This window comes from Acanthochromis polyacanthus, chromosome 12 (genome assembly GCF_021347895.1).
Source record: "Acanthochromis polyacanthus isolate Apoly-LR-REF ecotype Palm Island chromosome 12, KAUST_Apoly_ChrSc, whole genome shotgun sequence".
In the NCBI taxonomy this organism is placed as follows: domain Eukaryota; kingdom Metazoa; phylum Chordata; class Actinopteri; family Pomacentridae; genus Acanthochromis; species Acanthochromis polyacanthus.
This window is the reverse complement of record NC_067124.1, coordinates 32,786,074-32,808,638: the sequence shown is the minus strand read 5'-3', so window position 1 is coordinate 32,808,638 and position 22,565 is coordinate 32,786,074. Positions and strand designations below refer to the sequence as shown.

Sequence of the window (22,565 nt, the reverse complement as noted above, 5' to 3'; positions counted from 1 at the left end):
GAAATTCAGCCATACATGTGCTAACAGAAAAGGCTTTTTTAAAAGAATAATGTAACTGAAAGCCCCAACCTTCAAGTTGACAAAATAATTCCTTGGGTTTGTTACGTATGAAACCCTGGAAGTCTGAATTCTGTCTTTGGTACTGTGCAATTTCAAGATACAAAATGTTCGGTTACGGTATTTGTTACACGCATGATATGTCTTCCAGCATATAAAAAAAACACCATATTAACCTGTAAACAAGGTAAAAGATTTCATTTTCACTAGAGTGAGTCTTTAAAAATGCAAATGTTTGTAGTCCATCACCCTGAAAGTGGTTTAGAAGACCAGCAAATGGATTCATTGTAATTGACTACCTGTCTCAGGCAACTTGGCAAACATCTCCTAACTGATATTCCAACAATTTAAATGAATAGAAGGAAAAAAATTCCAGGAAGTTCTGTGAATGCATTCATAAATCTTAAAAAAAAACAACAACTCTGCTATGCTTTGGGAAACGGTCAGCAGTAATGAAAAGTAGATCCATAATTTGTAAGAAATCTGCTAAGACATGCAGAAACACAAACTCCTCTTAGCGTAATTATAATGCATAGACTGCTCAGGGCTTATTATATTTATTGTACATTTACTCCGAGGGGTTTTATATATTTATTTTATTCAGCATGAATTTTAATTAGGACTTCAAACACTTTAGCTCCGTTCGGCCAAAGCAGGGCTCTCCTTTGATCAGGCGTCACTCTCCCATATTTTTCCTCCTCTATGTCTTCCCTTTGGGCAACTTCCTTCTAATTGGCTCAGCGTCGCTCGTCTTGCCTGTCGTCAGTAGGTCTATCTCTGTCTGTCAGTGCAGATGAAAGGATACCAGCTCCGTGGTTTGTGATGCCTCTTTTTTGGGGAGGGGTTGTGGGGATTTCGACAGTAAACCTTATCGCATGTTCTCCACCATGAGTGCTACTGTCAAATATTGCGTCATGAAACCCACTTTGCTTTCTTTTACATGACCAGCAGGAGACTGTCTGCAGAAAAAACATCTTATTTTTGCAGCAGAGATGACTCAGACATTCAGTGGAACATGACTTTTTTTTTCTTTTCTTTTCACAGTACTTGTGGCTGTCATGTTTTTTTTATTCTGGAAAATCAGTTTTGTCTGTTAAGGTAGATGAAAAAGTAGTGCTTGTTTGTGGTCTTTTATAGAGCTCCTTTCCTCCCTACCTAACCCCTCCCAAGCTTTATTCCTCCCTGGGCTCCCTCTGTCTCTGTCCTGTGTGTTAATGTAGTGAAGTGGCGCATCGGTCAATGAGCTTGTATTAACACCTGACTCCCAGCCCTGGCTGCTGTTTGTTCCTCTACGTGGGGTCCCCTGGGCCCTCCCCCAGGCCGAGGCTACATATCCCTCGATCAATAACAACATCCTAGAAGGCAGATGGAGGAGGGGAAGGAGGGGAGAGTCTTTTACATGCTTGCGTAAATTTTTTTTCCTTGCTATACACCTTCCTCTTCACCCTGCTTGTCTTCTCAGATATCAGTAGTGTCAGCAAACAGGCCGCCAGTCGATAAGTCGGGCTGTTTAGCGGGGGCTTTTTTGTCATTCACTTTGGGCTTTTTCAACAGGGAATCTTCTATGGATCTTTCCGATTTTTTCGGTTTGCCATTATTCTCTTCAAGCTGCCACTGGAGTCAATCCTCCCGTGCATTAGCCGCCTCCGCGTTCTCCGTTTCGATCTTGCACTCAGTCTTACCCTCATGGCCCTAATGTTGGATAGTGCTAGAGTGCATTTAGGAATTATCTGTGGTTTATCTGCCTTGGATCTGCTTCAGACACAATATTCTCTGCCACTGTGTTTGTATTGACTCCTCCTCATCTCTCTCTCTCTTTTTTTTTTTTGCTCTCTAGGCTCTGGCCATGGCCGAGGTGAACGGTCCAGGCCCCCAGCTGGCCGAGCCTCAGATCGCCATGTTCTGCGGCCGTCAGCTCCTGCACATGAACATACAGACCGGCCAGTGGGAGCCGGATCCTCAGGGCCGCCAGGGCTGCTTCAAAGAGCCCGGCGAAATCCTGTCCTACTGTCAGGAGGTAGGGAAGGGCACTACGCAACCTGAACAGCTCCAGTGAATCAATTCTACACCAACAGCAGCATATTTTAAAATCACTCTTCCAAGATTGTTGCATGAAGCTGCAGGAAAATCAAGCAACAAACTCATGTTCCTTTTCCTGTAATTTGATTTGTCTAACACCCGCCCTATCAGATCTATATATTTAAGTATATATAGTGGAGCGATGGTGGTCAGTTGGAATATTACAATATTACATACGTGCCACCATCCACCTTTCCTCCTCTTGTTGCCTATTACTGTATGTGTACTCTTTAACTCTTATGGTGGTACACATACTCTCCACACACTCCTCTTTCACAAATATTAGTTTAAAACAGAGCAGAAAAGGCAGCCAAGCGCCATCTGGAGGCCAAAATAGACACAGGCGGCAGCAGCCATGAGCTTGAATGGCCTGTAATGAGATTAACCTTTCTTTTTTTTTTCTTGATATTTGTGAAAAAGCATTATAGTGTGCATCCAGACTCTATTATTTCTGGTTATGAATTTGCACTTCAAATGTAAATTTGAACAGCCAAATGTGGGTTCATTGAAATGATAACTTCAGTGGCCTCAAGCAGTTAGAAAATACGCTGCATGACTTTCTCCCTCGTTTTTCCTCTCCTGACTGACTGTGCTCTCCCTCTTCTTCTTCCTCCCTGACCTTTCTACATCTGTTCTACCCCAAACCTCCTCCCGAAAACGATTCCTCCCCCATCCTCTGCTCCTCTTGTCGTCAATCCCTCTGTCTGTTCTGTGTCTCTGTCCTGCATGTCCCTGTGCATCCAGATGTACCCAGCACTTCCAATCTCCCATATAGAGGAGTCAAAAAGACCCGTCACCATCCCCGCCTGGTGTAAGAAAGGCTGGGGCCACTGCCAGACACACCCCTTCATAGTCCTGCCCTACCGCTGTCTGGGTAAGAATTTACATTTACATTGATTTACATTTCCAGTACTGGCTTCGTATTCCCTCAACTTGTTGCTTAGAGAAGATATAAGAATGGAAGAAACAGACATCACAAAATATTTCTAGGATGACTGTGTCAAAGCAGAAAAACGCTTGATTGTGTTCATGCATATGCAGCTATTACAAAGGCTAACAAGATAAGCACGGTTTTACATATTTTACTGCAACATTCATTTCATTTTAAGCTTTCAAGGATCAAATTTCCCTCTCCGTCTCACCCAGTGCCCCAGATTTTTAAACCTCTTAGCCCCAAAACCTGCCGGCAGGTTGGAAAGGCAGCTTGTTTTGAAAATCTCGCCAAAGTTAGACCATTTATCAGAGGTAGAAGGTGTAAAAAGAAGAAGAATCGTTAGAGAAAATTCACTAATCATGCATGATGTGCAGTTGCGCAGGCAAAATTACCCAAATTAAAGCATAAAACTTTTATTTTCATCAAAATAATGTTATTCTACCCATTTGGTACAATCCAGTTTGCTCAAGGAAAAAGGAGGTAACAAATAAACAGCCATATGTAACCACAAGTTGAATGTATTTTAATACCATTAATCGGCAGGGTTGACCAAAACAAAAGGGAGTGGATGCTGCTCAAGATAGGAGAAGAGGAATTCTAACTACAATAGAGGTTCTACAATCCCTCTCCTGATCTGTATTAACAAGAAAATATCTCAAAAATAAAATCTTTTGCTGCTTTAACTTACAAACCGTGAGAAAATGGCATGTGGGACGATCACTCCAAAACATGGTGTCTAAATTTTTATGCCAGAACTGAAATTTCCCTTGCGCTTGTGTGTCTCATACATGTAACAAGACAATTCACAATTCTACAACAAACAAAGTTTCTTGGAACTGCCGCAATCTGTCTCCGTACCAGAAACGCCAAACTAAGGGACATAAAAGCGAACTGCTCACTGCAAATCACAGCCGCCCACAGCGACAGTTTGGCCGAGCTTTAAACCAGGTGCTGTGATGACAGGCGCTGGTTGATTGGAGCGCAGCGCCGGAGTGCCGACCCAATCAGCCAGAGCAGGAGGCAGGAAGAATAGTCAAAGCAACAGGCCGACCGGGTCCAAGTGCTGGCAACAATAAGGGAGAGTGTTTAGAGAGAATTTACATACAGAACCAGGACAAAGTTAATCACACAAAACGTGAACAGAAGCACGTAGGCCTGGATCGGAACAGAGTCTCATTTAAAGGTTTGCCAAAGCTAAATAGTTTGAACCAGATGCTGTGACTTAGAAGCATGAATGACTCAACTACAACCAACACAGAACAGGAAGTAGTAAATTATCTATCATATGTGCACAGTAATATTTAAAAAGAAACACCTTGAAATTGTGAAAATCCTACGGCCAATTTTTGACGTGCCGTTCCGTCAGGAAACTTGACCTAACGTAAGATTTAAGTCGTAAAATGTCATTAAAATCACCTAATAATGTGTGTTTCATCAATAAAATCACCAAAAATACAGCATTTGGTGTACTCAGTGCTCATAAGCTCAGCTGTGCAACTATTAGTAACTCATCTGTCACCAGTAGTCAAATGACAAAAAATGTGGGAGTTTTTTGCTAAATTAGGCTGAACTGTGTTTATACAGGGCAGAGACAAGTATGAAAACAAATTAAAAATGTAGATAGGAAAATATCTTGAGCATGTAGAGCCACCATTTTATTTTCCAAAATGGATGATACGTGTGGGAGCGTGGAAAAATGTTGCAAAACTCGACTTGAGATGACAAGGGAGATTGAGAGGAAAATAAAATGTACTTGAGCTATAAAATAAATGCAGCATGGCTCAGAAATGGCATACAGAGGAGTAAGTTGTAAGGAAATGTTGGAAGATACATTCAGCATGATGAACCTTCATTCTAGAGTTGATGTGCAGGGTAATGTGTAAAAAAAACACCTCGTCTGCAGAAATTATGGAATTCTTTGCAGCTGCATATTTTGACAGAAACCTAACTTAAATGTAAGATTTAAGTCGTACAGTTTGATCAAAGTCACCTCATTATATCATCAATAAAATCACCAAAATAAAGCATTTGGTCTGTCCAAGTTCTGTAAAAAGAAAAAAATGATGTGCTTTTCAGCCCAACCGTGAAGTTATTAGTGACTCAGATGTCATTAGCAGTTACATCAGTGACTCTTTGGCTGGTCTGGGCTGAACTGCAGGCTGTGTTTAGACAGAGCAGTAAATACTAAATGCAGTATGAGGCGCCAGCAATAGTTACTTATATGGATTACACCTGTGGGCATGTGGGAAAATGTTGCACAAATTGATTTCATGCCTTGTCATTTTTTCTTAAATGATTAATTTAAAAAAAATCCACCTTTTTTGATTTCTATAAATGTGTCAGACTGCACAAAAGACATTTTTTGAGTTCTTTATGCAAGCCGTGGTTGTGCAGTTTTACATAAAGGTGCACGTGACGGTGGAAAACAAACAATATAAGGTTACTATTACAACTGTAGATGAGCAGTAATGTAAAAAAACAGATACAGGCAGTGCAATACACGAAGCACCGTGTACAGGTAACAATATTGCTGGGGTCATGCATGTTAAACGCCACTAGGGGGCCAGATACACCAATGATGAATGAGAGAATGAATGAGTGAGTAATGAACAGTGAGTCACTCTCGGTTCAAGAGGCTCTTTGCTGCTTCTGCACAGCTCCGTAGAAGTGGCTGTGGCTCATTTCAGTTCTACCGTAGCGCTTATCGTACGGGTGAACGAGCGTTAAAAAACAGCCCGTAATAATACCGCTGTATGAAGAACAGAATTTTAAGGAATAAAAAACTGTATGTAGAATGGAAGTTGGGCCTTCAGTTTGAGCATTTAGAAGTGCCCTGGATGACAGTGAATTGACAGACACATAAAAACTGTTCATTTCTGTTCACCACATAATACAAAGCACTCATCTGCATTTCTGATTTCCGCACTAAATATTTTACAAACGTTTTAAGCAAAGTACTACCTTATGTCCTTGACTTGCTCATGTAACTACAGTTTGTCTGTTCAAAGTGCTCACACATTACACATTTATGCTCTCTGTCAGACCTCATTTATGCGCTTTATTCTTATCTAACTATTGCAGTTCACTATCAGATTACTGCTCCATGTATTCTAAATATGTTGGGTTCACTTCTGCACTCTTCCATTTAGTCCTCACTAAAGCATGTTTGATTTTTCATGTTCTAAAGCACAAATGAGATCTACAGTGCTTCAATTGCAAGTTTAACTCTTTATATGCTCCCACTGCTTTGAAAATCTCTTGCACTGGCTTTACCCTTTTTTCGGTTTTTCTGCAGAAGGCGAGTACGTGAGCGAGGCCCTGCTGGTGCCCGACCGATGCCGTTTCCTCCACCAGGAGCAGATGGATGCTTGCAAGAGTTACGTGTACTGGCACAACATTGCTAAGGAGGTGAGCAGAGAAGTTGTAGCTCCACATTTCTGAGACAGGTTTAAACATTTTACTGTAAAAGCCAGTAAATTAAGAGAAGAAGAGAGATTTTTATGAGACCTTCCACTGCTATATTTTGTAAATGTTTACCCCAGTGAAGCTCTAAAACCTCTAATGCATCTACCCCTAAAAGCAATAGCAGACCAGACTGGTACTGTGGTGTGCAGATTGTGTTACTTTTTCAGTAAATAGAGATGTTTATTGTAGAGCAGAAAGGTGAAAGTTCAAGCAGTAACACAGTTTTATATCACATCCTGTCAAGTTTTTGTTTGAAAAATGTGTCTTTGTCATATTATATTATTTATAGAGTTTGCAATTTTTTATGCACTTTTTATTTTCGCCTTCATTGCACATTTTACATTACGTTTAGTTTACATTAAACACTAAATAAAAGCAGACATTACAGGATATTCAGATTTCCTACGGTTTGTGCACTACTCGTTTGCGACATTCTGTTTCATTGGAAAAGTTAACCGTTTAAAAATTTGCCAAAAATGATGTGTTTGTACCAAACACATTCTGTCAAAATTGAAAAATTCTTCGCTCCTCTGCGCAACTGGGAAGCCCTTAGTCACTCAGCTGAAACTAACAGTGACATGACAAAAATTCAGGAAATTTTTGAATGAACCGAGGCACGCTACAGGCTGTGCTGCTTATACGGTGCAGATAAGAGACAAGTATGGAAACAAAATAAAAATAGTAAAATATCTATAGCACCTGGAGGAATGTGAAAACAAAAAATATCTGCATTCTTCTGTGTAGCTCTAAAGCTATTCATGACTCGTCTGCTTCAGACAGTCACATAAAAAAATATCCAGGGAATAACAATATATGACTGAATTGGGATGAACTGCAGGCTGTGTTCAGACAGATCGTGCAGTTTATCCAAATAAAGACGGAGACAAGTATGGAAACAAATCCAAAATGTATATTGTGACTTATTTATACTGTGTAAAGAGACCCTTTAATCAGTATTGGTAATACCTGGTGTTACTGATTTCCTTTTTTTTTTTTTTTTTTTCTAATTTTCTACAATAAATAACCACGGAAATTCGACTTTCATTTTGTTTTTTTGGTGATTTATGGCATTACAAGTGTGCTATGCTGCACAAAATACATTTTTGAACCCTCTAATTCTAGCCATGGTTGTTCTGTTTCAATAGAGGTGCAGGACTTTACACTGCAGTAAAAGAAAGAGCCCACAATAGCTGAAAAATAAGCAAAAAAATGCCAGGAAAAAGCTTAGGGTTCAGACGTTTAATTGCTGATTGGCTTCACAATATTTAACAGCCATGTAGTAAATTATTATTCTTTTTTCTGTTTCAGGAATGCACTGCAGACAATCTGGAGCTCCACAGCTACGGGATGCTGCTGCCGTGCGGGGACCATTTCCGTGGCGTCGAGTACGTTTGCTGCCCGAGCCGAGGCAGCTCCAGCGGGAAAGGCGAGACGGAGGAGCGAGACATCCCTGCTGGTTCCCAGACGCTCACATCTCAGACCAGTGGAAAACTCAATGTTTTGTAAGATGATTCAGCTTGACCACACAGAGATGTCGTAGGAGTTTGCAATATTAATAGTCATGAGAACACCCACTTTTTTTTATTTGCACAGCAAAGTGACGGCTCCCACTCCGAGCCCCTCTCCTGACACAGATGTGGACGAGGCCGATATGGAAGAGGAGGATGACGAAGTGCTGGAGGAAGAGGAGGAAGAAGAAGAGGAGGAAGTGGATGAGGAGGAGGCAGAGGAAGAGGAGGATGAGGAGGCAATAGCTGTGAAAGACCCCGAGGAATATGAATATCCTATTGACTCGGGTCCCTACCAGACGTCAGATTATTTTGACTCGTACTACTACGAGAAAAGCCACAAACCCACCACTTCTGCACCTCTGATGAAGGGAGACAGCTGTGAGTCTTCCTCATTTCTTCTTTGTATTGTTTATAAAATATCCTGAGCTGCCTGACTGTTTAGTGTCTCGGTTATCAACACAAAAATGGCAACTGCTGCTGTTGTTTGAGCATGTTTTTTTCCTGTACGTATGTCCACAACCACACGTGCATCTCATGCAGCCTATACATGCCACAGACGCACAAGTACCTGTTTCTAAATACAGCTTTATTTATTTCAGCTTCCCATCAGTCTGTACTAACCACTGACCTCACACAATGCGCACTTGGTTGCATGTCGGGTCGATCTGGTGCACCTTCACACCCACTTCATGGTGTTGTAGCGGAGTTCATGCTCGTGTGCGCAGTAAATGGAGCAGTCGACCACTTGACACACGAACTCAAATATGAACGTAATCAGGAGGATAAATCATAACAGTGCTCGCTCGTCTGTGTGGGAAACAGAGTGAGCGATGGAAGGAAAGGCCAAGGCGTGCAGTTGGTTTTAGGTTGAGTGTGTCGTGGTGTTGTCGTTTTTGCTGCAAGTACAAGCAAAAAGCCCTCATGCTATGTTTACAGTGCAGCTAGGACAATATAAGAATGTAAGCCACAGCAAGGAAATACTGCTGCATATTTCCTTGCAACTTTTACAATAGGAATTATAGCATTGCCTTAGATAATATAATGTATTTAGTTTAAAATTAGTCAAATTTAAGCTACTTTCAGACAGGCACTCTGAATATGTCTGCATCGTATCTGACTGAGAACCCCGGTCTTTCAGAGATTTAGCGTAAAAGTTCAACATGGCACAAGTTTTAAGTGGTCAAAATGGTCCAAAAGCACCACATAGAGCACAAAAGACAGTTTGTTAGCCAAAATCACAGGACATCTTCCTGTGTCTATTTGCTCTGCAGTTTCACGTCTGTTCCAACCTGAAATGTCCATAAAAAACTGAGGAAGACAGTATCTGTAAGAGATCAGATAATGAATGTCATCTGCTTTGGACAAACATTAACAGGAGCTCAAGTTTAGATTGTTGCTTCTGGCTGTTTGTAGGAGTCTCTAAATTATCCCTGGTATGGACACAGGATGGATGTAGGGATGGATCTATGGTCAGACTGTGCACTTTTCTTTACCTCAGCAAATGAGCAGTTAAATTGTAGTTTATCAGCGCAAGTTAAATCATTTGCTGAGTCCTAAATCCATAGCAGCTGACTGGGTATTATTATTTTACTGTCGGTGAGAAAGTAGTTAGATTATTATCAGACATGGAAAAAAGTTTCAGTCCTCATAAAATTGTGAATAAAGTCGACTTTTCGGTAACTGAACTTGATGAGCTGCTATTTGTTCATTAGTACATTATTATGCATTATGCACCACCTGATGTACTGCCCAGTCTTCTGTGAATGACAAAATACTGCACGCTTTCACTTTAACAGACTGATGGAGCCAGCAATGGTATTTTTTATTCATATTGCATATCTAAAAATGACTGAACTCATCCGGTCTATGCTAAGTCTTACCAACATAGTGCCATACACACAGTCTGGGCCTCCAAGCGGAGTTTAAAGTTGTACCGAGCAAGTCTCAAAGAAACTGTCCATTTTTTCATCTCAAAACTGTGATGAATTAGATTTACTTAACCCTCAAACATTCAATATTGTCCTATTTATCTATGTTGTGGTAAAAGCTTTCAGGTGAAGTTTCAAAACTGGCAGCTACCTGTTAGGGTTAATGATTTCAGCGCTTATCAATTTATTGTTTTTTTTTTTTTTTCGATTTAAAGCTCGTGTCCAGAGTTTGAATCGCAGCGTCTCCCAAAACACTGATGGTCCCTCCCTCCCTCTGATTTCGCCCCTTTATTTGTGCACGCGCGCAGTACCTGACAGGTGTGCCCGGAGTGCTGCAGCATCTCGCCTGTTTTGCTGTTTTCCACTCTTCTACATTTAGTAAATAATAAAGGAATTACGTTAGAATTCTGTATTGAGTCTAACTTGTCCTAATACCAAAATAACATGAATCTGCTAGGACGAACGAGTAAAGTTTCAATATGTGATTACACTCGTGTATCCCTCTCGATGACGTTGTTTATCAAACTTAGTGCATTTACGCGTGTATATGTGTTACATTGTTTATTTATTTCTATCTAGAGTTCAGAATTGCATGACTCCTCTGACGAAGAGTATGTCCCAGACGCCCCAACATCTTCCTCCAGAGGTCGGGCATCTAAACGAAGCCGTCAGGCGGGCTATGGAGGCCGTGGTCGGGGAGCAACGCGAGCACCCCGAGCCAAAAAACGTCCTGCAGTCTCTTGGCCTGACAAGCCGTGGGATTGGTAACTTTTCTGGAAGTTGCTGATCCCTGATGCTCTCTCCTCCACAAGCAAAACAAATGTGCGTGCGGTTGCGTAGTGCGTAGCTCACCCACCTCTGCATGGGCTTGCTTGCTGTGCGCGTAACCGTTGATTGACAGCATGACAAAGCTGAAGCTCGAACTTGATTGGTCGGCAGCGACCGGCGCTTTTTGGAATAACATGGGGGTCTATGAGAGGAAGGCGGAGCTCAGGAATAAATTTTCATATCGCGTTATACTAACTTTAAATTATAGTATCGAACTAGACTAACACATTTAAGCTTTGTTAAAAAATGATACATAAATTGAAAACAAACGGAAACTCCGGACACAAGCTTTAAGTTATTATCTGAATCTGTAGGAAACAGATGTATATTTATCTGGCCTTGTGTCAGGTTATAAAAAATATCAATCCCTTCCATCTGCATTCTCTCCAGCCGATGCTGTTTTCCATTGTTGAAAGTTTAATTTTCACTGCTCGTCTCCTCTCCTTGTGTTAAACTGCTTTCCCTCTCATTTGCTCCGTTCTTAAATGCAAATCCTTTTTACATTTTGACCCAAACTGTCTCTTTAATCGCAGGATAATTGCTCTCTGCCTCTTGCAGCCTTGTGTGACAGTAACAACCTGTTCCTTGTCTTCCCCGTCCAGTGACGACACCTCGGCCCACAGATGGCGTCGATGTTTATTTCGAGAAGCCTGCCGACGACACCGAGCATGCCAACTTCCTGCGAGCCAAAACAGACCTGGAGGAGCGCAGGATGAAGCGCATCAATGAGGTGAATTTCACAGGGCTAAGAACGGGCTAATAGCATGCTGGCTGGCAGGTCAGACTCTTGACAGGTGACTCATTAATCTCGGATGAGACTTGCTCTACTTCGCTAATCTAATTGTCAGAATGACACGGGAATTGGTCTGAACATGTTTCACCTGCATTCAAAGGAGCAGATAAAGACAGACATGTCTTATTTGCCCCTGAAAAGGTGTCAAACTGGGGTTCAAATTTCTATAATGGGATGTGGAATCACCTTTTCATTTCAATCGGCTAAACTCTGAAATAGTAATCATGTATTGCCCAGCATAAAATCTTTGAAATACCTAACATTTGATGGTTCCTGTTGCTCACATATGAAAATCTGCTGCTTTTTTTGATGGTAAACCGAATACCTTTCAACTACTGGGCATAAAAGCAAGATATCTAAGGCCGCTGCTTCAGAAGTCATAACTGGCTCTTTAATTTTTTTTGTAGTTTCTGATATTTTCTCGACACAAAATTACCCAGAGCTCTGTTTCTGACCATGTTTGGGTCTCTGTGGGTGCGTATCTTTGCTACAAAATCTCACGAAAGCTGCTCCACAGCTTTGAGATTGTCTCTTTGATTAGGTTTTCAGTGGTGGTGGCACATACCGCCGATACGCTGGGTATTTTTTTTCATCCTTGCAGTCAGGCCATCGTGTTGAGTTGTTTTGATCGGTATCATGTCCTTTCAGATGCAGTTATATGTTTAATATATCCAAAGCCGTCTTTGAAATGTGAAAAACAAAACAACTTAGTAAGTCAGGCAGTTTGTCTAGAAGGTTTTTTAAAATCTTGCCTCACACCTACCGGCTATTGTTCCATAATGATGAAAGATGGTGTTTGCAGCAGCTCTTGCCCCGGGCAGAAAATTCTTCTAAGCTCGATGTCCATTTTGTAAGTGGATAATTTAATATTTTAGGATGTACATTTGCTCTTTTTTTTTCTTTGGCTCGTATGAGAATACTGAGCTCCTTTTCTTGATATCCAAATTGAGCCCCGTCAGCTTCGTCACCAACCCACTTACTCATCTGTAAATCTGCTGTCAGGCTCTGTCTCGTCCTGAACGTAGAAAGTCACCTTTGTTTCTTTGACTTTCTCAAACAGCTGCATCACACGTTAGCTGTAGCTTCTGACGCATCGTTGCGATCACACGTAGAGATATTAACCATTATACTTTTCTACAAGCAAACTGTTAGATAGTGAAATCCCTGTGAGCAAACAGGTCATGCTCAGGCTGACTCCCACATTCTTCATCTTAAGCAAAAGTCCAAAAGCAGTTTTCTTTTGGAGCGTCGGAATCTGATTTTTTCTGGTGCATTATTGCAGGGACTTTTGCTGCTAAAATGTGATAATATTTGGAGCAGTGGCATTGCTGCAAGCATGGCACTGATCGAATCACTGAAGTAAATAAAAAATGTGCCAACAGACAGTCCACCTAATAACGGATGGAATTTAGCCTTGTGCTGAATCCGGCTTATTTATTACAAACTTGTGTAAACTTATGAAATTTTACGTTCATAACATCCGCTGTTCCATCCAAATAAATAAAGAAATGAAATGAAAAATGAAAATAGAGCTTTTTCTGGTGTATCTGTATGTTGTTTGAGCTAGATCAGTACAGGAATATGTGCATTTTTACGTATGGCAGGAATGTCAATGTTTCCTGAGCCATAAATTAAATGCAAATAACAGCATTTATTAAAAATATGGATATTAAAAACCGTTACAGTGTAATTTAGGATTGGCCTGCATATTTGTGGTGCTGATGGGACTTTAGAGAGCATCATGCAGCTCTGAACCTCCATGAACCTCCATTTTTTCATACAATTAGTTAAAAATTTTGTTTTATCGAAGTTACTAAAAGGTACTTAAAATAAAATAGAAGAATATGATAATGTTAGGATATTTGGCTCTTTAGACAGATTTAATCTGAGCCATCTGACCAAAAATTCACAAATGAGATGAATTGAACTGGTTTTTTTGTTTTCAAAAATGAAAAATGTAGTCATTGGGACATTTCCATACATAAGTTTTTCTGTAAGTATTTGTTGAAATTGTCCATCTGTTAAGGGCTCTCCCTCATCACAAATCCTAATTTATCCCATGGATACCATTGTATATCTCATATCACAAGTATAAAGCATGTATTTGCAATAATAAACTGATTTTGTGTCTTTTCATCCCTCAGATCATGAAGGAATGGGCCGAGGCAGACAACCAGTCGAAAAATCTGCCAAAGTCAGAGCGGCAGGCCCTGAATGAGGTAGGTGGGCTTTTGTCGACCTGATTTACTACCCCTTTACTCCCAACTTAATGAGTATTTTCTTTACTCATCCTCGTATCATCTCCCTCATCCTTTCCCTGCCAGCACTTCCAGTCTGTGCTGCAGACGCTGGAGGAGCAGGTCGCTGGAGAGAGGCAGCGCCTGGTGGAGACTCACCTCGAGAGAGTCGAAGCCATTCTGAACAACAACCGCCGCCTGGCCCTGGAGAACTACCTGGCTGCTGTACAATCCGATCCCCCCCAGGTGAGTGAATCCTGAAGCGCAGAAGAGAGGAAAATATAAGTGAAACCTTGTTTTTGTAGCAGACAGAGAAAGGGATACCACTGGGAAAAAAAATGCCCCTCTCAAAGAAAGAAAAAAAAATGATTTCATGGAACTTTTACCTTGTAATAAGTGAAAAAATCTGCCAATAGAACAAGTGAAAAATGGCTTGGCAAGATTTCTTCAAATAAGATATGATATTTAGAATACTGAGATCTTAAAATTAGCTGGGAAAACTTATATTAAGCTATATTTTACCAGGACAGTCAAGCTTAGGTGTCTTAACCCCTCCTGCTGTCTTCATTTATGGCACCAAAAAATATCAATGCCTTGTCTGAAAAAAATCCAAATATTCAGCAAAAAATGCCCAAATTTATTAAAACTTGCAAAATCTTCAGGAAGAAAATACCTTAAACGTTTCCCTTTAAAAAGTTTTTTTTTTTTTTTTTTTTTTTTTTAAATCCCCAAATTTGGCAAGAAATAAAAAGTAATTTAAAAAAAAAAAATCTAAAAATTGTAAATATTTCCAAAAAATGAACAAAAATTTTCCCAAAAAATCCTAAAAAATTTTATTCTCAAATTTATTCTCAACTTTATTCTTAATTTATTCTCAAAGAAATTTTTTTTAACATTTCTTTTTTTCCAGCAAAAAATGTTCAAAAATTTCCCCCAAATTTTGAAAATGTGGAAGTTTTCACTGTGAATTATTTTTTTCACATTTTTAAACTTTAAAAGGGGTCAATTTGACCCGCAGGACAACATGAGGGTTAAAACAAGATAATTTCAAGATTGTTTGACTTAAGATATTTAAGATGCGTTGTCCTAAAACCCCTCCATCTTGCTGAAATGTCACTTGTTAAGTGAATATATCTTAAATCAAGTGGGATGAGACAGTTTGACTAAAAATAAGACAAATAGACTTGGTAAGATTGAGTTTTTGCAGTGAAGGCTTTGTCTCACTCTCTGACGTCTCCTGACTAAACTTCTTGTCTTGCAGCCAGAACATGTGCTGCAGGCCCTCAAGCGCTACATGGCTGCCGAGCAGAAGGACCGCAGGCACACACTGAGACACTACCAGCATATCGTGGCTGTCGACCCGCAGAAGGCCGAGCAGATGAAATTCCAGGTGCGTGTCGGAAAGATGTGCGAGACATTTGCTTTGGAAATGCTTTTCACGCACTTTAAAGCACGTGAGGCTCCTTTCTGCTGAAACATACAGAACGTTGTGTGCTAAAACGTTAGCACAGATAAGTTAATAATTACAGAACTCACAGATGTGAAGCAGCCACTAATCTTCTTTTCATTAAAATAAGATCAAAGCCGGCCTGAGCTGACTTCAAAAAGCAGATTTATACACGTGGAAATCTATCTCAACCTAATTTTTCATCGAAGGAGCCAGTTGACCGTTTCATTTTTCACAGCTAAGACTTACTGCCTGAGCTCTTTTGCTGCTTTTCTTGGCAAAAATTCCTGAGCAGAGGGGATTTTTATGTTTTGCAGGTGTACACACATCTCCATGTGATTGAGGAGAGGATGAATCAGAGTCTTGCGCTGCTCTACAAAGATCCCACACTGGCCGAGGAGCTGCACAGTGATATTCGTAAGCTGAGCTACCGATCATTGTTGTAATGAATCTGCAGTCGTAGTTAATGTTGTCAGATTGCTGATTTTTATTGTATCCTCTACAGAGGAGCTGGTCAAGGCAGAACGAGGAGACATCAGCGAGCTCATGACCACCTCTTTCTCTGAGACTCGCACCACTGAGGAGCTTCTTCCGGCTGAGAGCGAAGAGGAGAAGGATGATGAAGAGGAAGAGGAGAGGGCCTTCCAAAACAGACCTTATCCCCCCCGCATCGGTACGTATCTACCTCTTACTCATTTTTCATATCCTCACATTTGTCTAAATTATATAAGTGACTTTTAAAACCATCTTCTCATTGCTTGCTCTTGTTAATGATACTGTCTTCTTTCATTTTCCCTACAGAAGTGCAGTCTAATAAGAAAGGTGAGCCAGTATTCATTAGTATTAGCCTTGTATTAAAAAATTACATTTATCAGAGAATGTAACTGTAAAAAAAAGGAAGAAGGGTTGGAAGCTTAACTACATCTAAGCTTTAACTTATAATTCATCAAAAATCATATTATTTTACTTCCTTTATTTAAAAAAAATGTCAAAAAAATCATTTGGTCCAACCAGATTCAGTAAAAAATAAAAAATTCTGCACTCCTTTGTGCAACTGTGAAGCTATTAGTGACTCGTCTGCCACCAACAGTCACATAAACAAAATTCAGAGACTTTTTGATTGAAATGGGATAAAAACTGAAATATTTACCTATCTGTACGTATAAAAAGCAGAAACAACATTGTTTTCAGTATTTGTAACACCTAGAAAAATATGAAGTTTTTTTTCAAGGGTTTTATGTTTTTGTAACACTTTTAAAGTATTCAATTTCCTTTTTTTTCTGATTATGTCATTATAGCTGCACAAAATATTTTACACTTCTCTCTACTTGTAGCCATGGTTGTGCTGTTTCCATAGAGGTGCAGGATTTTATTTTGCAGTGAAAATTAAAAACTTCATAGGGGCAAATACAACACCCTGAAAGAGTTACTGCATAGAATTTTACCTTTCACAACAATGACAGTATTTCATATGTTTTATTTTTTCTTATGTCTCCATCCTTATATAGCAGAGGATGAATATGATTACACCACATCTGAGAGAGGCCCTACTTATGAATATGAGGAAAAGGTAAGATGAGGATCCTTTTATCCATTTTTAAAGGCTGGTGATATTACAGGTAGATTCTAGTTCAGCTCAGCTGGCAGTGGTTAGACACAAAATATGTCCTATGCATGTTTTCAGTGTTGGTCTCTGTATTTTCCATATCTCCAGATCAACACCTCTGCAGAGCTGAAGCAGGTAGTCAAGCCTAATGAGATTGCGAGAGATGAGCTGGTAAGCGTCATAATGCTGGCATGAATTCCAATTAAATGATCTATTTCATTTCAGTCCTCTAATGTGACATGTTTGCTTCTTTCATAGCAACCTGACGCCTTGGAGACGTTCAACCGTGGCGCCATGGTGGGGCTGCTGGTGGTCGCCGTGGCCATCGCCATGGTGATGGTAATCAGCCTGCTGCTGGTGCGCAGGAAGCCGTACGGCACCATCAGCCACGGCATCGTAGAGGTACGACCCCAGCTGGAACATTCATATCAGTCGTGTAGAGTTTTAAAAGGCCACACCTGTGGTTTTACATGATATAGTTTCACTTAAAATTAATGTATATGTTTAATACACCCACAGTGACCTCATTTTAGATTCTTTTGGTATTTTCATTGGCTTCCACTGGCTATTTCTACCTTTGAAATGCATCACAGTGAGATAACTTAAACAACAAAAGACACTTTATGGTGCAATGAATGCATTGCAGGTCTATTTTGTAAACTACATATGGAAACCAATCGCTACCTCCAGTGAATTGAGATATCTGAATTTATTTTGGCAAAAAATATTCTGGATATTATCTTTCTGTCTTGAACCTCTGGTATGATCCTTTAAAATAATCTTTTTAGCCTTCAGTAGTTTCGTGTAAAGACGGGGAATATGCTATGTTTAAATTAAAAAAGAAAAACTATTAGCACCAGCTCCAGAAAGTTACTGCTCCTATACAAGAAATATATATATGTATGTATATAAGCCTGTGTAAAACGAAGAGTTGCTGTTTTCACACTTTTACATGTTTGTGTTGATTAAAACAAGATACAACATGAGGATTAGTGAGTTTTAGGTACAAACTGCGACCTGGCAGATATGAAAGTGACTCTCTTCCCCAGAAGGCATAAACCGCAATATGCCTCTTCTCGGAATATCTAACACATTTGCAGTGCTATTTCTGCAACCAATTTAACTCTGTGAACCTCAAAACAACTGGCAATTTGAAGGAATTTTATCTTTACAAAAAACAAGCCAAAATTACAGCATTTGTCAAATCCAGACAGTGTAACAAACTCATCGCCAATTCTCTGATGGTTCTGACCTGGGATTCTGTAAATTAACCAAATTTCAGCTTGAACTTGTGATATTTCATCACACTCAGTTTGTTCTGTGTGTGTCTATGCCGTTTGCTCTAAATGCATTATTTTTTAATTTCGAAGTAGCAACTCCATTCCATATTGTAGAAATAGAGGATAGATAGGAGATAATAGATTATCATCTTTCCGACGGTCTGTGAGCTGCTATCTGTGACATTCTGTTTTATTTGAAAACTTAAAACCATTTATAATTTGCCAAAAATAAAGTGCATACAGTAAGGATAGTCTGAAAAAACTAAAACATGATGCACTCCTCTGCACAACAGTGGAGCCATTAGTGATGCAGCTGCAGCCAGCAGTCACATAACAAAAATTCTGAGAATATTTTGCTGACGTGCAGGCTGTGTTTACACGGGATAGATAGGAGGCGAGAATAGTCAAAATTATTAAATATCTATGGTATGTAGGTTAACTTTTTACATTATTGAAAACTACTACTACTGGTCACTTGGAAAACCACTGTACATGTTGGTTTCTTTTTTTTGTAAAATACATAATCACGGAAATTGCATTTCTTTTTTTTTCAAGGATTTCAGTATTTCAATCCCGTGATGTGGGGCGTCATCACTGTCATAACAGCCAAAAGACATTTATGAGTTCTCTCTACTTGTAGTCATGTTTGTGCTTTTTCCATAGAGTTGCCGTAAAAATGAGCCCATAGTGAGAAAGAAACACCCAGAAACTACTTGGGGTTTAGCGGGTTAAGCTGCCACCGGTGCTAAAGAGTTTCAAAAGTTTACTCATTTCCGTTTGCTGATTGTCACCTGGTAAACTTAAGAAGGCACAGATCACAGTGTCAGAGCACCCCGAGTCGACAAACGTTACATCAGCTCTGACTCAGTGTTCTTAAAGTGGCTTTTGGGGGTCTTCCAAACCTCGAAGTTGTGTTAGATCCACCTTAAAACCGTGATGCGTTGCAGACACCATTCTGCTTTCCCAGTGTTCGTATTTTTAATGTATAGCAAAGAATTTCTTCCCGTCTCAGTTGATGATGTGGTGCTTTCCACTGGTCTCTAGTGTGTAATAATTCCAGCTCTCGTTTGCTTCGCAGCAGGTCGATCCCATGTTGACACCAGAAGAACGACAGCTCAACAAAATGCAGAACCACGGCTACGAAAACCCCACCTACAAATTCTTTGAACAGATCAACTGAAGTCCCCGGGGGCTGCCAACAAGTCATGCCTGACCACCTGTTTTATCCCCTCCCTCCCCTTACCTCCCCGACTCTTCCTTCCAGCGGTGTCCCAGCTACGCTCCCTCTGACGGATTTCCGATGTGTTGCAAATCTAAAGCAACTGAATAAGTACGGGGTACATCCCAAGCCCATTGTAAATGACCAACAACAACCGATCATCATTACCAGAATGTGAATAATGAGCTACAAACCCCACCCTCACCTTCTGTAAACTAATACCCCTTTGAGTCTGAGGATAGTTCTTTGCATTAGCGGTGCCACAGCATTTCATAATCCTGAGAAACGTTCACCTCATCCCAGCGGCATGACTTGATCTCTTGCTCCTCACTAGAAAAAGTTTAAACGGTGCATAATGCTTTATAGTATTTATTTTTCAGTAGTAGTCTCTTTGTTGGAGTTGTACCACAGTTAGATATAATGTATCTGTGTAGATGAGTGTGAGTGACAACCTAGTTAAATCATGGTGTAATTCTCTATTTAAAAAGTGAATAAAAGGGCAATTACCCAGCTGATTGTTACACTAAATTTACCTCCATGAGCTCCTGTCACATTGGAAAATACCTCTAATATTAGATATAAGCATTAAGCAATGATGTGGAGGTGAATGTGTGAGACTTTAGAGAGGAATCCTTAAAAAAACACACTAATCAATACAGACCTTTGTGCTGGTGGTACACAAAAATAACACCATGTTTTTGACTTCGGAGGAGCTGCCCTCGATGTTCTTAATTATTTGGCAAAAATATACCAAATCTTTCATTTAGCCAGTGAATGGGTTTGTTTTATTTGTTCTGCTACCTAAAGAACTGTAAAACAGAGTAATCAGAAGTCCGTTCTTTTAAACCGAAAGCATGACAACTTGTTGTATGATGCTGCTGTATCTCTTTGTGTTGTTCCCGTCATTGCTCTTTCATTTGGATTTTTTCGGAGAAGTCGGAAATGTCACCGTTCAAAATGGACACTGTAAATAACGTAAGAAGTACATACTACTACTAGATGTAGACGTTTCTATGATTAATTTGCATTGATGTAACGGAATAATACATTTAAAAAAAATAGTACATTGTGCTGTTACGAGAAGGAGAAACATTTTCCTAACATGGCTGATTGAAAACGGACTGTTGTAAAAACCAGCACAAGACAACGACACAGCAACTACTTTCTGAATGTATTTAAGGTAGACGTTGAGATTCCATCTTCTTTTTTTCAGTAATGCATCATCCCCTCCCTCTAGTAAACCTAGGAGTAGTGAAGTCCCAACACACACCGACAGACTACATGCCTGATGCCCTTCTCATCACTTTGTGTAGCAGCCGATTCATTTTTTTGTTCACATTTCACAGGTGTGTTTTGGAGCAGAGGAGCTTAACAGCTGTTTAAACTGCACAGAGCAGCCGAGTGTAAAAGACAGCTATAGCAATGTGAAGCGTCAGTGTGTGTAGTAATTCTTAAAATCAGTCCACAACTCTGGCATGATAGTTTGACATCTTTGCTCTGTAGATGCCATATTTGAGATCATGGGAAGTGTTTTCACCGAATGACTCATTGTAGTTTGTCATATTTATAATCAGCATAGTACCCTGTATAGGTAAGTGAAAGAAGGGATTGCCCCTTTTTTCTTCTGGCTGATTGTTAACTGCTTAGTGTGTCGGTTTGATTTCCGTTTGGCCATTTCATTCTAGAAGACCATCTCGGTTAAGGAAGGTCGTGGGATGTTGCTTTTGGTTCATCAGTCTTTAACTATATGCTATAGTGCAGATAATCCATACCAAAATGAGGTTATTTTTGTTTATTTATGGCCGTTTTCTTTAAGAAAAACCTGCATTGAAGGAAAAACTAGATCACTGCATTATAACTTTTGAGTTTGCTTATGTAAAGTTTGCTTTGGAAGAAGCTCTTGGGACTGTGAGTTTTTGTTTAATTTGAGCATCAATCCTCTCGTTAGGCCGGATTTACTGCAGGTTGTGGTTGTGTTATGACAGGTTAAGAGAAGTCATAGCCCTTGTATAATTTGTACAGCTACGTTAGTGAATGAAAACATTGTATGTTCACAGTTTAAGTCAGTTGATCTTGTAATGATACTACTGAAACCATAGATGAGAATAAGCTTGCCTGTGTTTCCCAAACCACTGAAGGTTTCCTACCAGCATTTAGCAGACTTAGAATGGTGTATACTGTAGTTACTCAAATCACATTTGTACTTACGTCCTCTGTCAAAATTCTAGACTTCTTTGTTGGTCTGTCCCCCTTTTCTTCCCCCGATGAAATATAAACGACGTTATTGAGATTTTAATTGCTGCATTATTGCCTTTTACAATGCTGTGTTTTGGATGTAATTATTCTGTATTTTTTATTTGTATGTAATAATCAGTTGGATCAAGGGTCATGCTTTTCACATGTAATTTTAGAAGCTTGTATGAGAAAACACTGACAAGTTTATAACGCTCAGAAATGTGAAATCTAGACAGATTTATGGCCTCTGCCTAATTGACAAGGAGTGGCACTAAGCACAAGTCGAACCAAATTCCTCCATTTGTGTACAGGTTGCTTAAATGTGAAGACACCGTCTGTCTGATTTCAATTTTACCGTGTAAATCTGGGGTTGTTGATAGCATTATCGATAGAGCTGTTCTTCATTTTCATTCAGACCTTTAACCAAAGACATGCTCCATAAACAGACAGATGATTGAATTTGGCAAAAATGTTTTCTGTGTAACTGTATTGCAAGCAATCTGACAAATTAAAACTGGTCAAGCTAATAGTGTAATAAAAATGAATGACCCGTCATTTATTGTCTTTGCCTTCTCATTTTTACTGCCTCACATCCACCACATGATGAGGAAATTTAGTTTATGTCATGGAGACATGTGGTGAGAAGAAAACTGACCACGATGCAACTTCTGCTGTCAAGCGTATGATGTCAAAGCTGAGTCAATGGGGGGAATCCTTCTGGTTTACTCAATCTGGAAAATGACATTTATTTCTTCTGATACACGTCCTCAGTCGATTTCTGTGTAAAAAGAAACCTAAAAGTATAGAAGAAAGCAACTTTATTGAAAGCTCAGATGCTTCAAAGTGCAAGAAGTGCTTTGATGGCATTCGTGATGGCTGAAAGTAAAGTCGCGTTCATTGAGGTGTCAAACATTGACGTGATGCGAGACATTTGGTAGTAAAACCT

At 39.8% G+C, this 22,565-nt stretch overlaps 1 protein-coding gene across 4 annotated transcripts in view; it reads left to right on the top strand.

Moving 5' to 3' along the window:
- The window catches only part of aplp1 (amyloid beta (A4) precursor-like protein 1), a 44,700-nt gene extending 22,526 nt beyond the window's left edge, over positions 1–22,174 (top strand). The window contains exons 2-17 of one of the 4 annotated variants that reach the window (XM_022202219.2): positions 1,895–2,074; positions 2,881–3,010; positions 6,366–6,478; positions 7,844–8,037; positions 8,129–8,424; positions 11,405–11,532; positions 13,740–13,814; positions 13,920–14,078; positions 15,094–15,222; positions 15,597–15,696; positions 15,785–15,952; positions 16,081–16,101; positions 16,791–16,849; positions 16,994–17,056; positions 17,144–17,287; positions 19,247–22,174. In XM_022202219.2, the coding sequence (XP_022057911.1) occupies positions 1,895–2,074; positions 2,881–3,010; positions 6,366–6,478; positions 7,844–8,037; positions 8,129–8,424; positions 11,405–11,532; positions 13,740–13,814; positions 13,920–14,078; positions 15,094–15,222; positions 15,597–15,696; positions 15,785–15,952; positions 16,081–16,101; positions 16,791–16,849; positions 16,994–17,056; positions 17,144–17,287; positions 19,247–19,345 (2,058 nt within the window). In that variant the 3' untranslated portion in view covers positions 19,346–22,174. Of the gene's footprint in view, positions 1–1,894; positions 2,075–2,880; positions 3,011–6,365; positions 6,479–7,843; positions 8,038–8,128; positions 8,425–11,404; positions 11,533–13,739; positions 13,815–13,919; positions 14,079–15,093; positions 15,223–15,596; positions 15,697–15,784; positions 15,953–16,080; positions 16,102–16,787; positions 16,850–16,993; positions 17,057–17,143; positions 17,288–19,243 lie in introns of all 4 variants that reach the window. The other 3 variants (XM_022202217.2, XM_022202216.2, XM_022202215.2) reach the window with 3 other exon arrangements.
- Positions 22,175–22,565: the final 391 nt, after the last annotated feature.